Below are 14744 nucleotides of genomic sequence, written 5' to 3'. Positions count from 1 at the left end.
GCCTTGACAATTGCTCAATATGGAATGCAAAGATGGGTTCGTTCTGAACGTTTCATAGGATGGCAGATACGATCTCAGGTGAAGGGTGTTGGCGGTTTTAGCGATGCTATACTTCACTGACAGTGAGGGAGCATCTGCCTTCACTTCAGCGTTGGTACAGTGAGTAAGCAAAAGTGATGAGTAGGTAACGCGCATGGGTGGCTAAGAAACTACTCGTCATTAATGATTACCCACTATAGGTACTTGTGACGGGCGCCAAGCACCTACCTGACTGTTGGCCGTCCCATGTCGGTCCTCGTCGCGGGCCAATGTGCAAGCGGAGTCAAAAAGCTGCCAGAAATAAACCAAGAACAGGTGAGGACAAGCAATGCGACCTACTGGCGTTACAAGACGCGCCTGAAGATGGCTTACAAGTTACATCGCGCAAGTCTGGTAGGTACATGCTGGGGTGGTGGGCGGATTAGTCACCTCACGTGACGCCGATTTTCTGAGCAATCAGGAAGCGGCCCCTCGGCAGCGTCACACGTACGGAGTATTCCAACGGGTACCACGAGCACCCCGAGGAACAGCCTCGTTTCGCTCTCATGACACGGACCCCTCCTATTGCAAAGCTGACGTTTCCAGGAGACGGGCTCATGTTCAAGATTCACCCTCTGCAGACACAGTTCCTCCTTAGCACGCAGACTTGACACGGACGAATCCCTGAATACGGCAAGCTAATACCGTACATACGTCTTATGGCTGCCGCCGCACATATACAGGCTCGAAGCTGTCTGGTTGGGCGCGGTGTCCCCTTGGCCTCCCAATCAACCAAGACCTTATTGGGCGTCAACATGTCAGTTACGCCAGGACTACATACGTGTCCCGCATAGCTGCATCACGTACATCTCTCTCGCGGCGGTGGGAGGGCTCGGACAAATCGGCGTCGAGGGAGGAACGTCTTGCTCTCGCCTTCCCACAGTCGCGATTAGCCAGCAGCCACGATGTGCACCAATTACGCTGTACTTGTCTCCATGATGCATTCTATTCTCGCCGCCCAAGCGCCCAGCACCCTCTTGAGTAGGACAGACGGTATTGGATCCCAGCACGTAGTCAATCCTGTCCCAACCAGATTGCGGAAGAAAGTGTCAAACGGACAGCCGTCCAATACAAGGCATTGGTCGCTGAGATGAGTTCCAACCGCATATGCCCATGGGCCATCACGAGTAAATGCGGCTGAAGAGGCCAGCCCCAACGGCCAAGTCGAGAGGCGCTCGGATGAAGGGCGACGGTAGGTTTTAGGCATCCGCTCGCAGTGCGGACATTCGTTCCCTAGGCGCTTAGCACCAGGGCGGTGATTGCCCATACTTCATCCGTAATCAGCTGCGGCGTGGATGTGTCGAGTATCAGTGGCAGAAGATCATTACAGCCCCAGCCGGAGTCTACCACAGCAGAAGCCTCGGACACCGTTACTGATCCAGCATTCCTCCCCGTCTACCAGGCTATCCCCAGAAACGACTTCTTCTACGGCCAAGCCCCTGCGTACCCTGTTTAGTCAAGACACTTGAATGGGAATACCCCGGATACTTACCACAAGAGGGCCCATCGCCGTGAAGTTCCATCTTGACCCCCGCTACCCGCTTCCCAGCTGAATGTATTAGGTACGGGGGGAGTGACCCAGCGGCCATTTCTCCAGAAGTAGGGCGTCGTCATACTACCTTCCATAACCGAACCGTCTGTATTATTGACGAGGAGGACCTCTTTGAGGTCGGTAAGCTGGATGCTCACGCGACTCCGCGCCCCGTCATACACAGAGCGCTCGGTTGTCTTGAAATGGGTGTACTCAGAGCGCACTGTCTGGGCCGAGTCCGGCAACACATCGTAAGTAGGCTCTTTCAGAGGGTCACCCTCGACGTGGGAAGCCCCGGGTGGCGGGAGCCGCGCGGGGAAGAGGTTCTGAAGCGAGGTCGGGAGTGTCGGGCCCGTCTCACAGGAGAGCTGGCCGTCCTTGGCGACCAGAATTTTGACTCTCCGGGGCGACGGTTTGGTGGAGGCCACGGGCTCAACAAGCCCCATGAGCCGTGCCAGGCCGGCGTCCCCCTGGAGCGCCTCGATAGCCGCCGTCCAACCCCAGTGGGTAGCGGCTCTCAGCATCCGGTCCCGGTGGTAGTCCAGCATATAGAGGGGTGACCGGTGATTGAAGTTCCAGCCTGCATGCTCGGTGAATTCATCCGGGACGCTATACAGAGCGGCATCGTACCGTAAAGAAGTGAAGAGACGAACAGAATGAGCCATTATTACACGGAGTATTGCGGTACCGTTGTGGTTAAAAGGAGACGGGAAAAGGGATAAGTGCCAATTCTCGTCCCGTGTACCTAGGCAGGGTACCTATGGAGTACTAGGGGATTCAATTTTCGACGGACCAGCCAAATCATCCGTAGTACGGGATACTTTGAGATTGCTGAGGGATCAAGATATCGCGATAATCTTTCTGGATGCTAATAATTAACAGGCCTTAAAACCTATTCAAGCACCCCGATCATCGGATCTCTTGATTGCCCCCTACGCTGAAGAAGTACTGCGACTCGGGAGTGTGTACCTCGAAGTACACCGTTGCTGATGACCAATATAAATTTCAATTGGCTCATAAATGATCGAGACAATTTTTCGCGGCAATGACGACGGAAGGTGTGTACGAGTCAGCTTAATAAGCAGTGCACTTGCCTTGGGAGAAGAGAAAAAAATCCCAAAGCGCGGAAGTTATCGTTCAACCCACCCAAAACCGCGACCTTAGCAAGCTCCCAGACTTGCAAGTCCATCATAACACCACACTGAGCTCTTAATCGTGCCATTCTTCGCGATAGTCGTTCTCTAGAGTGTTTCGTATACATTTTCTTTCTTGCTTCATTCTTGGTCTCTCTCACCCCAGTCTGCGGCCATGTCTAATCCCCTACCCTCCGTTTCTCCGACAGTTGCTCGGCCCGTGGCCGTTCCCGTCGAGTCGTCATCACTCTGGGATCGTATCACGACATGGGCATCCGAGAACAAGACTGTCGTGTACACTATTGCTGGCGTTGCCGTTGTTTTCACTGGCGCTGGTGTGGTATACTACCTTAGCAGCGATTCGGTATGTTTTTCCAAGTCGTCCAAAATTTTGCCACACCCTCCTCGATCCGCATCGACGAGATATTTCTGGCCGACTCAAGTTCTCCTGTTGTCAATTGGGTTCCCTCCGTGTCACCTATGAGAAATCTTGGTCCAGTCCGTCCCGTTTCGCTGACCCTCACCGTATGATAGAAGGACAACAACAGTGCTCCCAAACTTAGCAAGAAGGAGAGGAGGAAAAGGAAGGAGGCCGAGAGGAAAGCAGCCGAAGAAGCAAAGAATAAGCCTCCCGTATCTGAGAAGGAAATCCCATCTCAGCCAAAGCCTGCAAGTGTTGAAAGTACCGATGAGCTGCCCGAGATCGACGAGGAATTGGTAGCGACACTATCACAAGAGCAACGAGACGCCTATGCCGGAAGACTCAAGGATGCCGGCAACAAGGCCTACGGCAACAAGGAATACAACCGGGCCATCGACCTATATTCCAAGGCTATTCTCTGCAAGGCCAACCCCATTTTCTACTCGAATCGGGCAGCCTGCTACAACGCCCTGGGAGACTGGAACAAAGTTGTCGAGGACACCACGGCGGCCATCAACCTTGACCCTGAGTATGTCAAGGCCCTCAACCGCCGAGCCAACGCCTACGAGCATCTGAAGATGTACGGCGAGGCCTTGCTTGACTTTACTGCTTCGTGCATCATCGACAGCTTCAAGAACCAGAGCAGTGCCGAGGCTGTTGAACGTCTGTTGAAGAAATTCGCCGAGCAGAAGGCGCAGGAACTGATTGCCAACCGCCCCGTCAAGCTACCATCCCACACTTTTGTCGGCAACTACCTGCAGAGCTTCCGCGCCAAGCCTCGCCCTGCTGGCCTGGAGGACTCGGTCGAGCTTCCGGAAGAGACCGGCCTCGGCCAACTACAGCTCGGTCTGAAGGCCATGGAGAAGGGCACTGGTGACGGCTACGAGGAGGCGAGAGCGGCGTTTGATAAGGCTCTGGAGCTGGGAGATCTCGGCGACTTCGAAGCCCTTGCCTACAATCTGCGGGGTACCTTCCAATGCCTGCTCGGCAAGCACGAGGACGCCATGGCGGACCTGACCAAGAGCATTGAGCTGGATCCGTCCCTGACCCAGAGCTACATCAAGCGCGCGAGCATGAACCTGGAGATGGGAGCGGCCGAAAAAGCTGCCGAAGATTTCGAGAAGGCCCTGGAGCATAACAGCGAGGACCCCGATATCTACTACCACCGCGCACAGCTGCACTTCATCAAGGGCGAGTTCTCGGACGCCGCCCGGGACTACCAAAAGTCCATCGACCTGGACCGCGAATTCATCTTCTCCCATATCCAGCTCGGCGTGACCCAGTACAAGATGGGTTCCATCGCATCGTCCATGTCTACCTTCCGTCGCTGCATGAAGAACTTTAAGGACGTTCCCGATGTGTATAACTATTACGGAGAACTGCTCCTGGACCAGGGCAATTTCCAGGAGGCGGTCGAGAAGTTCGACACGGCCATTGAGATGGAGAAGAAGACGAAGCCCATGGCCATGAACGTCCTGCCGCTCATCAACAAGGCGCTCTGCCTGTTCCAGCAAAAGCAGGACTACTCCGAGGCCGAGAAGCTGTGCGAGAAGGCTCTAATTAGTATGTCACCTCTCTTCCGCAAGACCCCGGGTCGTTGACCCTATTTCCCGTCGTCTCACTGTACTAACCTGTTGCCCAGTCGATCCCGAATGCGATATTGCCGTCGCCACAATGGCCCAGCTGCTCCTCCAGCAGGGTAAGGTGACCGAGGCCCTCACATACTTTGAGCGCGCCGCCGAATTGGCACGCACCGAGGCCGAGACTGTCAACGCCCTCTCGTACGCCGAGGCCACACGCACCCAGCTTCTGGTGCAAGAGAAATATCCCAAGCTGGCCGCTCGGCTGCAGGGCATGAACCCTGCTCTGGGTCGGTAGATCCGCCCAGTCCTTTCCATCAAGGCCTTGACGTACGACTATCCCATGACATGGCCTTGCTTACTGATTCCTCGTTTCGCTTAATGTCCAAGTGTATCCACTGGAATGCGGGGACAGTGTACGATTTTGAGCTTGTAAGATGTGTGACGTGTATAGGATAGGTAGAAGGAAAGTCAGAACAAGGGAAGAGAAAGCACGGGAATCGGGCGTGCTTCTCGTGTCTTGCTTCCATTGAGGGTCTACCGCGAGTAGACAACGGCCTCTCCAGGCAAAACAAAAAGGGGTATTTGGGGCAAAGGGGGACAAAGTTGTTTGGGACCTGCCCTGGCATTCGTTCATTCATGCATGCACCAAGCTGGTCTGAGATCAGAATCAAGCTTGGGACGTGCCATCTCTATGTTGTATGTCTTAATTGGGTCTTGTCTTGGCCAGGAAAGGCTTTATTTTCCCATGTATCGGAACAGGAGGAGTGGAGGAGGAAGATGCGAGCGCCATGGGATGGTAAATCTGTACATATTAGCTAAGGCAACTCTTAATTATCTCCTATTCCCGCAATTTCAACATGATTTACCAAGAGTTTGGCCAACAGCCCGAGAGATTGTTTTGTTGGCGATCCTAAGCGGAGCGGGAGTCGTTTTCCAAACGCAGGTAAAAGCGAAGGCCACCCAGCTCCATCTACGCAGGGAGCATGTTTGTAGTCGGTCAATAGAAAGTTCGTTCGAATTAAGTACGTGCAAGATGATTTCTACTACTCCAAGTCATCCAGAACACGGAGCGCAGCGGCCGGCAGAAACAAAAAGACAAGACGTCGCAAGGAGCAATAAGTACATAAACAAAACAAGACAGAGTAAAGTAAAAGAGAAACTCCCGGAAACCCCATCCGATGTGCAGCGACTCGTCATGCCTTGAGTAATAGGTCACAAAACAAATCATGGGCTATTCCCTAGCCCGAATCACCCACCATGGGGTTGGTATAAGAACGAGTCGTCCCAGGAAGTTTCAGTAGCTATCGCCGCCATAGAAAGTCTCAAGTGGACCATCACTCGACCGTCGGCCTTTATCCTCCCCGTGCGTTTGTCCAATGTACCCCCTCTTCGTAAACGGGACAGCGCGACCGTTCTCTTAAGTGGTCGCACTGTTGGCAAAGTGAATACCGAGGCCAACACCGAGACCAATGGCGATGAGGATCAGGATAACGACAAAGAGGCACCACCACTTGAGTTTGCGGCGGTTGCGGGCATGCTTGTTGGCGACCTCGACCTGCTCGTTGCCCTTTTGGAGGTTCTCGACGGTGGACTGGGCGTTCTGCTCGGCGGCGTCGACGACGGGTTCCTGCTGCTCGACGAGGACGGCCATCTCCTGGAACAGCTGGGCCACTTGGGCGAGGGTGTCCTCGATGCGCTTCAGCTCGCTGTGGCGGGCGCGGACGTTGCCGAGGACCGAGTTGGCTTGCCCCAGGCGGTTGGATTTGAGCTGCGGCGAGGAAGAACAGACGGTCAGCACGGCTTGTTTCGACATTGAAGAAGCGTGGCGAAAGGGACAGGCGACGGGAAGAGGTACGGAAAAGGAAAAATAAAATAAAAAAGGGGTATACGTACCGCTGTCTGGAAAACACCCTCATTACCCCAGTCCGCTTCGGTGGCTTGTTGAACCTCCTCTTCGGAGGCGTCTGGGTTGACGATGCGATACTGGCGCGCGATTTGTTCCTTGTAACGACGTTGGTAGTCGCTCTCCATGTGCATGTAGTTCTGCAGCTCGTCCTTGAAGGTCTTCTTGACCGAATTGAGCTGGGCCTGCTTGGAGGCATGGGACGAGTCGGTGGTACGGGCGGCATCGCGTTCGAGGAACTTGATCTCGTTGGTGATGGAGGTATTGCGGAGTTGGGTTTGGGAGACGGCCTGGTTGAGCTGCTGGTTTGACGAGGCGTCGGTGGAGGCTAGAGCGCGCTGATGCAGCTGGGCGATCAGCTCAATGTCGGACGTCAGGGAGCGAATTTCGTTGCGGAGATGCTGGACGCGGCTGAGGTAGTCTTGCTGGCTGATGGTGGCCGGGCCGCCGGAGGGCTGCTGCTGCTGGCCGTAGGATTGCATCTCGTACTGATTGTCTCCGCCATGTTGTTGACCCTTGAGTAGAACGAGCACCGTTAGTGAGCGTTTTCTGGAGCGACTGGACGCGCCTAGGAGGAGGGTAATCAATGGCGAAGATAGAGCTGTACCTGATCGTAGCCGTAGCCGCCCTCGGCCGCGGGGCCCTGGGCGTAAGGGTTGTTGCTATATTGCCCGTACGACATGATGATAGAATGCTAAGCGAAAATGAGGACGACTGGAGAGAAGCGCGTAGAGGTGGGCGATATTGCGACGGGAATCGGGAGACTAGGTAAGGGCCAATGAATCTTTGAGGAGCGAGTTTCTCTCTCTGGATGTCGCGCCGAAGGACCCAGCTGAACGCGAATTCTAGTCGAGGAAAGATTCGGAAGGGGAAGATGACAGGAGAGAGCAATTTGCCCGGTGACGTTGGAGATTGGTTGGCTTATGGCGTTGGAGGCACCCTGGTAATGGTGTCGCACTCTCCGCGATGGGCTTCCCAATGCCCAGATGGCGGAGACGGTGTGTATTACTTCGTAGGTCGATAACTACTTCGTATGCCCGGCTCTGGTTCGCGGTTATAAGGGCTGTTACACTTTGAGTTGGCTATAGATGCAATGGCAACTCGAATGTTGTGCAATTTCGAAGCGATGAATTGGGATGAATTGGTGGTCTCTTTTCGGTAGGCGGAAGCAGTCGCCTTTGGTAGATAGAGGCTTAGACCATGAAGCCAACAACCAGAAGTGGTTGGTTGGTTACCAAGGTACGTAGCTGCGGAGTATCAGTACTTTGTCTTGGGACATGTACCTCTCACAAGTCAGGGTACCGACACCATAGAAGATGGGGTCCCTACACTAGAAGATCCTTCACCGGGGCGGCGTGGAGAGATGAGGACCCACACGTGGCTTAGCAAAAAAGCTTGTGGTCTGCAATGTACCCAAGCTTTCCAGCGCGGCGAAACAAAACAAAACGAAGCACGAATAGGTACAAAATTACCACAGATGTCTCAAGGCCCCGCTGTCTATGGAAGGACGTAGATGTAATTAATTTCTATCATTATTATTATTTCGCGAGGAAGAAGTTGGAGGTTCAAATTATGTCGATAGAAGACGAGACGATGCACATCAGAGGATTTTAGCCACTTGGAGGCACCGAATCCGTATGCTAATTACGGGATGAGATTCCAACAGTGGATGAGCCTCACAGTGAATCGACCTTGGCCTTGGCTGAAGCCAAAAATAAACACGAACGACGGACAGTAGGTACAACGTATAGAATACGGAGTACTTCCAAAGTACAGCTCATCTGACTCAGCCGCGCTGTCCATTACGTGGGGTTAGCTGTCTTTATGACATTGCCTCATGGCGACTCATGTATCTGCTTTGATGACCTGTGGATGCTTTGATAATCTGTAGACATGTCATGTTTCAGAGGGAGCCGCCGGTCGTTGTGCCTGGCATAACGAGACTAGATCTCAGGATGTAGAAGTATCCCAATGTCAGTCTTGACAGCAACAGAAAGACAAAACAGACACTTGAAGGAGCTGTCTCCCGAGTTTCTCCTTCGAATACTGGTATCATTTAGTGTCAAGACATGCATCTCTGTCCCAGCACTTACTCCGGCTCTTTCTGCCATTTTTGATGCTATTTCCATGCAATGTCAAACCGCCATTCCCGCAAACGCCCTTTGTCCCAATGCATCGCCATCTGTGACTTGTCCCCGCTGAACTGTCGAGGTCCCCAATTCGTGGTGGGAGAAATGGATGGTCTCCTCTGCACGCCGCATCGTTCATGAGCCTCTGTCATCTCCTAAAAACCAAGGCGACGAGCTCATTGAGCAACTTGACGTGCCACGGACCCTTCTCCTTCGACAACAATCCCACATGCACGAATCTCCCGTCTCGATCTTGACCAGAGAATGGCTTCTCGTCGTCATTCGACTCATCGGGGAAACGTGCGCCAGACACCATCGAGGGCTTCCTCCATATATTGGAGTTGTACAACGTTTTTCGTAGAGCTTCCCTTGACTGAATCTGTATTGTTGGCCATCTCAGAGGTAATTCTTCTTGCGACCAGTCCGGGTATATTGCGACAGGTGCCACTCCACGTCGCCATCCTTGTTTTCAAGGGTACCGGCCCGAATCTCGAAGGGCCTCATCGTCATCCTCGGGCCCACCTCAGCCAGCTCGACAGAATCGTAGGACGTCCGAACGAAGACATGGCTTCAATAGCTGTTAGGAAAGAGCGTCTACCAGCTGGAGGAAAAGGATACTCACTGCCTGACTTCAATACTGTCGTCGTTGTTCACAAATGTGACCACCCGGTTGCCTATCTTCGTTTTGCTCGTTATCGGCTCTCGTGGCGGGAAAAGGTGCTTCAAAACTGTCACGATTCGCTGGCCCAGTCGACTGTGTGTCCTTCTGTCAGCCCCTGCACCGTCACTAACAACTCTTCCACCCGAAAGTCTACCAACCTTGTGAACCCCTCAAAGATGAGATGGGGATACGCCTCGGATATTGTGCCGCTCCGGGGCATGTCGTGCATGAGGACGACGTTGTGGAGACTGAACGAAACCGTGGGCCCGTTGGGTAGGTGGCTAACAGTGAGGCCCGTGGGATTTCCACGATGTTCGTGGAGGAGGACGATGTCACTGAGACTGTTGGATTGGCATGACCGGACGAGATCTGGCAGAATCAGGTTTCCTCGGTTGAGGCGCACGGATGTCGGAAGCAGGAGCCTGATTTCTTTGGAGAATGCAGAGAGTTTGCTGGAGGGATCTCTTGAGGTCGTAACCTGTTGCCTTTGTTAGTCACATCAATTCCATGAACCAACAAGCGTCCATTCAAAAGAAGCTGACATACTAGAATGCGCGGATCGCTCAATCCCGATGTCACCGAGTATTCGTCATCGATATCCATCACCTCGGCCCCCTCGACATCTCGCGACTCGTCATACTGATAGTCTTTCCGTAACGCCTTGTCTTTTGCGATGGACGGATCCAATGGCTTCCCAGAGGCTAGCGCTTCTCTAAGCTTTGCGCGTTTCTCGCTCGTCTCGGCCTCTTTGAGCTGGAGAGCTTTTCGGTAGAGGTAGTCCCTCCGTTGGCGGGCTTGTCTTCGCTGTCGGTGCCGCGTGAGTATGTTGTGCTATCAGAATCTGTACAATTGCAACTTACAATCATGTCAAGATTTTGTTATTATCAATGTCAATAACTCTGGAAAGGAACAACAAAGAGTGATGTGTCTTCCGAGAACCGTGGAGAACTTTCTTGTTTAGAAGCTGCAATGTCGCTGTCGACCGACCGTTTCCCATGTCTGGTCGCGCCCCTCGAGAAATATCGAGAAATATTTCTTATCGCCAGAGGCCGAAGATATGCCGGGCTTATCAGTCCTTATCGGCTCCGACGTCACATGGCGATAAAGACGTCCCACCAAAAAAAAGGGAAGTGGGGAGCCTGCAAGGGACTCCCTCCTTCAACATCTCTCGCTCAAGAGTCACCACCAAGTCTGCGGTCAGCGCTCTTCAGCCTCTTCCACCTTCTGCCAAGTCTCTTTTGCGATCGCACATCAAAGAGAAGCAAAAAGCAAACATCCAGCGGCCATCCCAAATCGGACGCCGTACTATCCGGGACTTGAACCGCATTCTGTCCTACGTCAGCCCGTCGGTAGGATGTGACGATCCCGTCCTCGAAACAGTTCCCGAATCCCTTCCCCGTACCACCTGAGCTGCCTCAAGGCTCTGCGACGCCGAGGCGAAACCTTATATACCGAATACTGGCAATTGGAGGTGAGTTGGATGTATTGGATGGCTGAACTACCGTTCAATTCTTGTGGGTCGGGCTAGTTTGAGGATTTCCCCCGCCGTGCTGTTGTTGCCACACGCGAAAACCTTACGCACATACATACCTACTCGTCATTTCGTGGCTGTGATTGTTATTGAATCAAGTCTTCACTTATCCTTGCCTCTCCTCCTCTCCATATTTGCTTCATCGTCTCCGCTCCTTCCACATGTCCGCCACCTGCACCCCAGAAACTGTCGTTCCACTATACGAACGTCCCTTTCTAACTTGACCCTTGCAAGGTGTCTGCATCTAGCCAGAAACTACCCCGAATAGCCTTCGAATTTTCCGCGCCGTTTGTCTACGATGGAAGGCGCGTTTACCCACCTTGGAAATCATCTGATTTCCGACTCGGCTGCGGCCATCAAAGCTGGCGCCGACGACCTGTCGACCCTTGACCACGAAGAGAGTCTTCTTTATGGCGGCAAGCTTGGCCAAGACGGACGCCGACGCGCCGACGACGATGACAACCAGACCGATCTCTACGATGACGATGATAATGACAGCTTGACAAGTGCGCCCGTCGGAGCCATGCGTAACCTCAAACTAGGCGCGCCTGAAGAGGAAGAAGAGAAAGAACTTCCTGCCCATGCTTGCGCGTACGTCTTCTTTTTACTGCTTTCCCCTTTCCCGTTCTGAACTATTATCACCGATTCGAAAGTCGTGTCTTGTGCTAATCATGTTATTCGTGCAGCTATTGTGGAATCCACTCTCCTGCTTCTGTTGTCAAATGTCTCGGCTGCAACAAGTGGTTCTGCAGCGCGCGCGGTAACACGACGTCCTCCCACATCGTCAATCACCTCGTCCGTGCTCGCCATAAGGAAGTTCAATTGCACCCCGACTCTACCTTGGGCGACACCATTCTCGAGTGCTACAACTGCGGTAACAAAAACGTCTTTCTCCTAGGCTTCATTCCGGCCAAGGCGGACACCGTGGTTGTTCTTCTCTGCCGACAGCCTTGCGCCGCAAGCACTTCGTCCAAGGATATGAGTTGGGATATTTCCCGCTGGCAGCCCCTGATCGAGGAGCGCGCTTTCCTGGGCTGGCTCGTGGCCGCCCCGTCTGATGCCGAGCAGCTGCGCGCCCGTCACATGGCTCCTCCCATGATGGCCAAGCTTGAGGAATTGTGGAAGGAGGATGCCAATGCCACCGTCGCCGACCTGGCCAAGGCTGCCAATGTCGAGGACGAGCCGCACCCGGTACTCCTGAAGTACGACGATCCCTATCAATACCAGAATATCTTCGGTCCGTTAGTCAAGATGGAGTCGGATTATGACAAGAAGCTCAAAGAGGCTCAATCAGAGGAGGGCCTCCAAGTGCGCTGGGAGGCAGGTCTGAACAACAAACACTTTGCCTGGTTCGAGCTCCACAAGATAGAATCTGGAGATGTCAAGCTGGCGGTGGGTGACGAGATGCGCCTGCGCTACAAGGGCGAGCTTCGTCCGCCCTGGGAGGGAGTTGGGTACGTGGTCAAGATCCCTAACAACCAGTCGGATGAAGTCAAACTCGAGCTGCGTAAATCTGGAAACGACAAGGTGCCGACTGAGTGTACCCACAACTTCGCGGTGGATTATGTGTGGAAGGCCACTTCATACGATCGCATGCAACACGCCATGGCGACTTTTGCTGTGGACGACAACAGCGTTTCCGGTTACATTGTTCACAAGCTCCTGGGTCGCGAGGTGGCGGCTGCGCCGATGAAGACGACATTGCCTAAGAAGTTTACTGCGCCCGGCCTGCCTGACCTTAACCAGTCCCAGATTGCTGCCATCCGGACCGTCCTGCAAACGCCGCTGAGCCTGTATGTATTCCTGCCGCGTCTCCCTGCCGCCTTTTCTTTTATTCTCTTTACTCTCGTGGTTACCCACTGACACACGTGACCGACACAGGATCCAGGGGCCTCCCGGCACAGGCAAGACTGTTACATCGGCGACCATCATCTACCACCTCGTTAAGAGCACGGGAAGTCAGGTCCTCGTTTGTGCACCATCGAACGTCGCCGTCGACCAGCTCTGCGAGCGGGTCCATCGAACCGGTCTCAAGGTTGTCCGGCTTACGGCCAAATCCCGCGAGGACGTGGAGTCGTCGGTCGGCTTCCTGGCCCTCCACGAGCAAGTCCTTATGAACGACAACAACGGAGAGTTGGTCAAGCTCATGCAACTCAAAGCCGAGTATGGCGACCTGGCGAGCCAGGATGAAAAGAAGTTCAAGCAGTTGACCAAGGCGGCCGAGCGCGACATTTTGAGTAATGCCGACGTGGTTTGCTGCACCTGCGTGGGGGCTGGTGATCCGCGTCTGTCCAAGATGAAGTTCCGGAACGTCCTGATCGACGAGTCCACTCAGTCTGCCGAGCCCGAGTGCATCATCCCACTCGTGCTGGGTTGTAAGCAAGTCGTCCTGGTCGGCGACCACAAGCAGCTCGGACCGGTCATCATGAACAAGAAGGCGGCCAAGGCCGGGCTGAACCAGTCTCTGTTCGAGCGACTTGTCAACCTGCGGCTGCAGCCGATTCGACTGAACACGCAGTACCGCATGCATCCCTGTCTATCCGAGTTCCCTTCCAACATGTTCTACGACGGGTCGCTTCAGAACGGCGTCACCCACGCCAACCGGCTCCGTCGCGATGTCGACTTTCCCTGGCCTGTGGCGGATATGCCGATGATGTTCTGGTCGAACCTGGGCAACGAGGAGATTTCGGCGTCGGGAACGTCGTACCTCAACCGCACGGAAGCGTCGAATGTCGAGAAGGTGGTCACGCGGTTCTTCAAGGCGGGCGTCAAGCCTATTGATATCGGCGTCATCACTCCGTACGAGGGCCAGCGAAGCTACATTGTCAGCACGATGCAGAACACGGGCACGTTCAAGAAGGAAAGCTACAAGGAGGTCGAGGTGGCGTCGGTGGACGCGTTCCAGGGCCGAGAGAAGGACTTTATCGTCCTGTCCTGCGTGCGGTCCAACGACAACCAGGGCATCGGATTCCTTTCGGACCCAAGGCGTCTCAACGTGGCATTGACGCGAGCCAAGTATGGTCTCGTCATCATTGGCAACCCCAAGGTCCTGTCGAAGCACGAGCTGTGGCACCATCTCCTGGTCCACTACAAGGACCGCAAGTGCCTCGTGGAGGGACCGTTGACCAACCTGCAGACGTCGCTTCTCCAGTTTAGCCGGCCCAAGATGCCGTACCGCCAGAAGGCCGGCCAGCTGAACCACTTTGCGGCAGCGGGCGGACATGCCAATGGTCATGGTCATCATGGTCATCACCGGTACAATGCGCCAGGGTCGGTCCGCGACTTTGACACGGGATCGATGCTGTCGTATATCCCGGATGACGTGTCGTCGATTCACGGGTCGACGCTTGGCGGAGTTGGCCTCAACACGACGTACCCGGCGATGTTCTCGAGCTTCGCGCCGGAGCAGTGGCCTGGTCTGCCGGGCGTACCGGTGGGTCGATCAAGCAACCGGAGGGGTGGACGTGGCACGGAAAGCGTGGCGGGTGAGAGCGTGGCGACGTCGGAGTACACGGACGGGACGGCGAGCATCATCGGATCGAAGGGCGTCGGACAAGGTGGGGCCAGTCTCGGGGCGGGACTCCAGGATGCCATTCACGGCATGCGGCCGGCATCGTACAGCCGCAGCGACAGGCTCTCGCAGTACGTCACGGCGACGAGCAGTCACCGCATGGGACCGGGCAACGGATACGGTCGGCGATACGACGACGACGAGAAGAGCATCAGCACCGCTTTCCACAGCCAGGTCGGCGGCGGTTTCGACTGAAGTTTCCT

At 54.5% G+C, this 14744-nt stretch overlaps 7 protein-coding genes across 7 annotated transcripts; 4 read left to right on the top strand and 3 right to left on the bottom strand.

The window, feature by feature from the left end:
- Positions 1-19: 19 nt before the first annotated feature.
- Positions 20-689, top strand: ACRALDRAFT_207412 (uncharacterized protein; the record flags this gene model as incomplete). The annotated part of the gene is made up of 6 exons (XM_071022242.1): positions 20-49; positions 79-85; positions 128-173; positions 261-310; positions 355-448; positions 500-689. 6 exons carry the CDS (start codon positions 20-22, stop codon positions 687-689), a joined length of 417 nt encoding a protein of 138 aa, XP_070877242.1.
- Positions 690-989: 300 nt separating this feature from the next.
- On the bottom strand, positions 990-2274 carry ACRALDRAFT_1080150 (uncharacterized protein; the record flags this gene model as incomplete). The annotated part of the gene is made up of 2 exons (XM_071018985.1): positions 990-1517; positions 1571-2274. The coding sequence occupies 2 exons, from the start codon at positions 2272-2274 to the stop codon at positions 1403-1405; spliced, it is 819 nt and encodes a 272-aa protein (XP_070877241.1). The 3' UTR covers positions 990-1402.
- A 474-nt stretch (positions 2275-2748) lies between these two features.
- On the top strand, positions 2749-5636 carry ACRALDRAFT_1080149 (uncharacterized protein). The gene is made up of 3 exons (XM_071018984.1): positions 2749-3106; positions 3277-4726; positions 4806-5636. The coding sequence occupies exons 1-3, from the start codon at positions 2918-2920 to the stop codon at positions 5039-5041; spliced, it is 1875 nt and encodes a 624-aa protein (XP_070877240.1). The 5' UTR covers positions 2749-2917; the 3' UTR covers positions 5042-5636.
- A 100-nt stretch (positions 5637-5736) lies between these two features.
- ACRALDRAFT_1040270 (uncharacterized protein) lies at positions 5737-7825 on the bottom strand. Its single transcript, XM_071015173.1, has 3 exons — positions 7257-7825; positions 6640-7164; positions 5737-6514 (listed from the first exon to the last, which is right to left on the bottom strand). Exons 1-3 carry the CDS (start codon positions 7329-7331, stop codon positions 6164-6166), a joined length of 951 nt encoding a protein of 316 aa, XP_070877239.1. The 5' UTR covers positions 7332-7825; the 3' UTR covers positions 5737-6163.
- Positions 7354-9139, top strand: ACRALDRAFT_207407 (uncharacterized protein; the record flags this gene model as incomplete). Its single annotated transcript, XM_071022241.1, has 12 exons — positions 7354-7417; positions 7441-7647; positions 7728-7756; positions 7812-7830; positions 7867-8026; positions 8068-8164; positions 8232-8383; positions 8440-8517; positions 8559-8606; positions 8647-8708; positions 8736-8833; positions 8861-9139. 12 exons carry the CDS (start codon positions 7354-7356, stop codon positions 9137-9139), a joined length of 1293 nt encoding a protein of 430 aa, XP_070877238.1.
- Positions 8554-10421, bottom strand: ACRALDRAFT_1040266 (uncharacterized protein). Its single transcript, XM_071015172.1, has 5 exons — positions 10300-10421; positions 9986-10243; positions 9598-9917; positions 9401-9532; positions 8554-9346 (listed from the first exon to the last, which is right to left on the bottom strand). Exons 1-5 carry the CDS (start codon positions 10303-10305, stop codon positions 9175-9177), a joined length of 888 nt encoding a protein of 295 aa, XP_070877237.1. The 5' UTR covers positions 10306-10421; the 3' UTR covers positions 8554-9174.
- An 847-nt stretch (positions 10422-11268) lies between these two features.
- Positions 11269-14736, top strand: ACRALDRAFT_2098283 (uncharacterized protein; the record flags this gene model as incomplete). The annotated part of the gene is made up of 3 exons (XM_071022875.1): positions 11269-11561; positions 11657-12763; positions 12852-14736. The coding sequence occupies 3 exons, from the start codon at positions 11269-11271 to the stop codon at positions 14734-14736; spliced, it is 3285 nt and encodes a 1094-aa protein (XP_070877236.1).
- Positions 14737-14744: the final 8 nt, after the last annotated feature.

This window comes from Sodiomyces alcalophilus, assembly GCF_042370955.1.
Source record: "Sodiomyces alcalophilus JCM 7366 unplaced genomic scaffold ACRALscaffold_2, whole genome shotgun sequence".
Taxonomy (NCBI): domain Eukaryota; kingdom Fungi; phylum Ascomycota; class Sordariomycetes; order Glomerellales; family Plectosphaerellaceae; genus Sodiomyces; species Sodiomyces alcalophilus.
The sequence above is the reverse complement of the archived record's forward strand: the minus strand, read 5'-3'. Positions and strand labels throughout refer to the sequence as shown.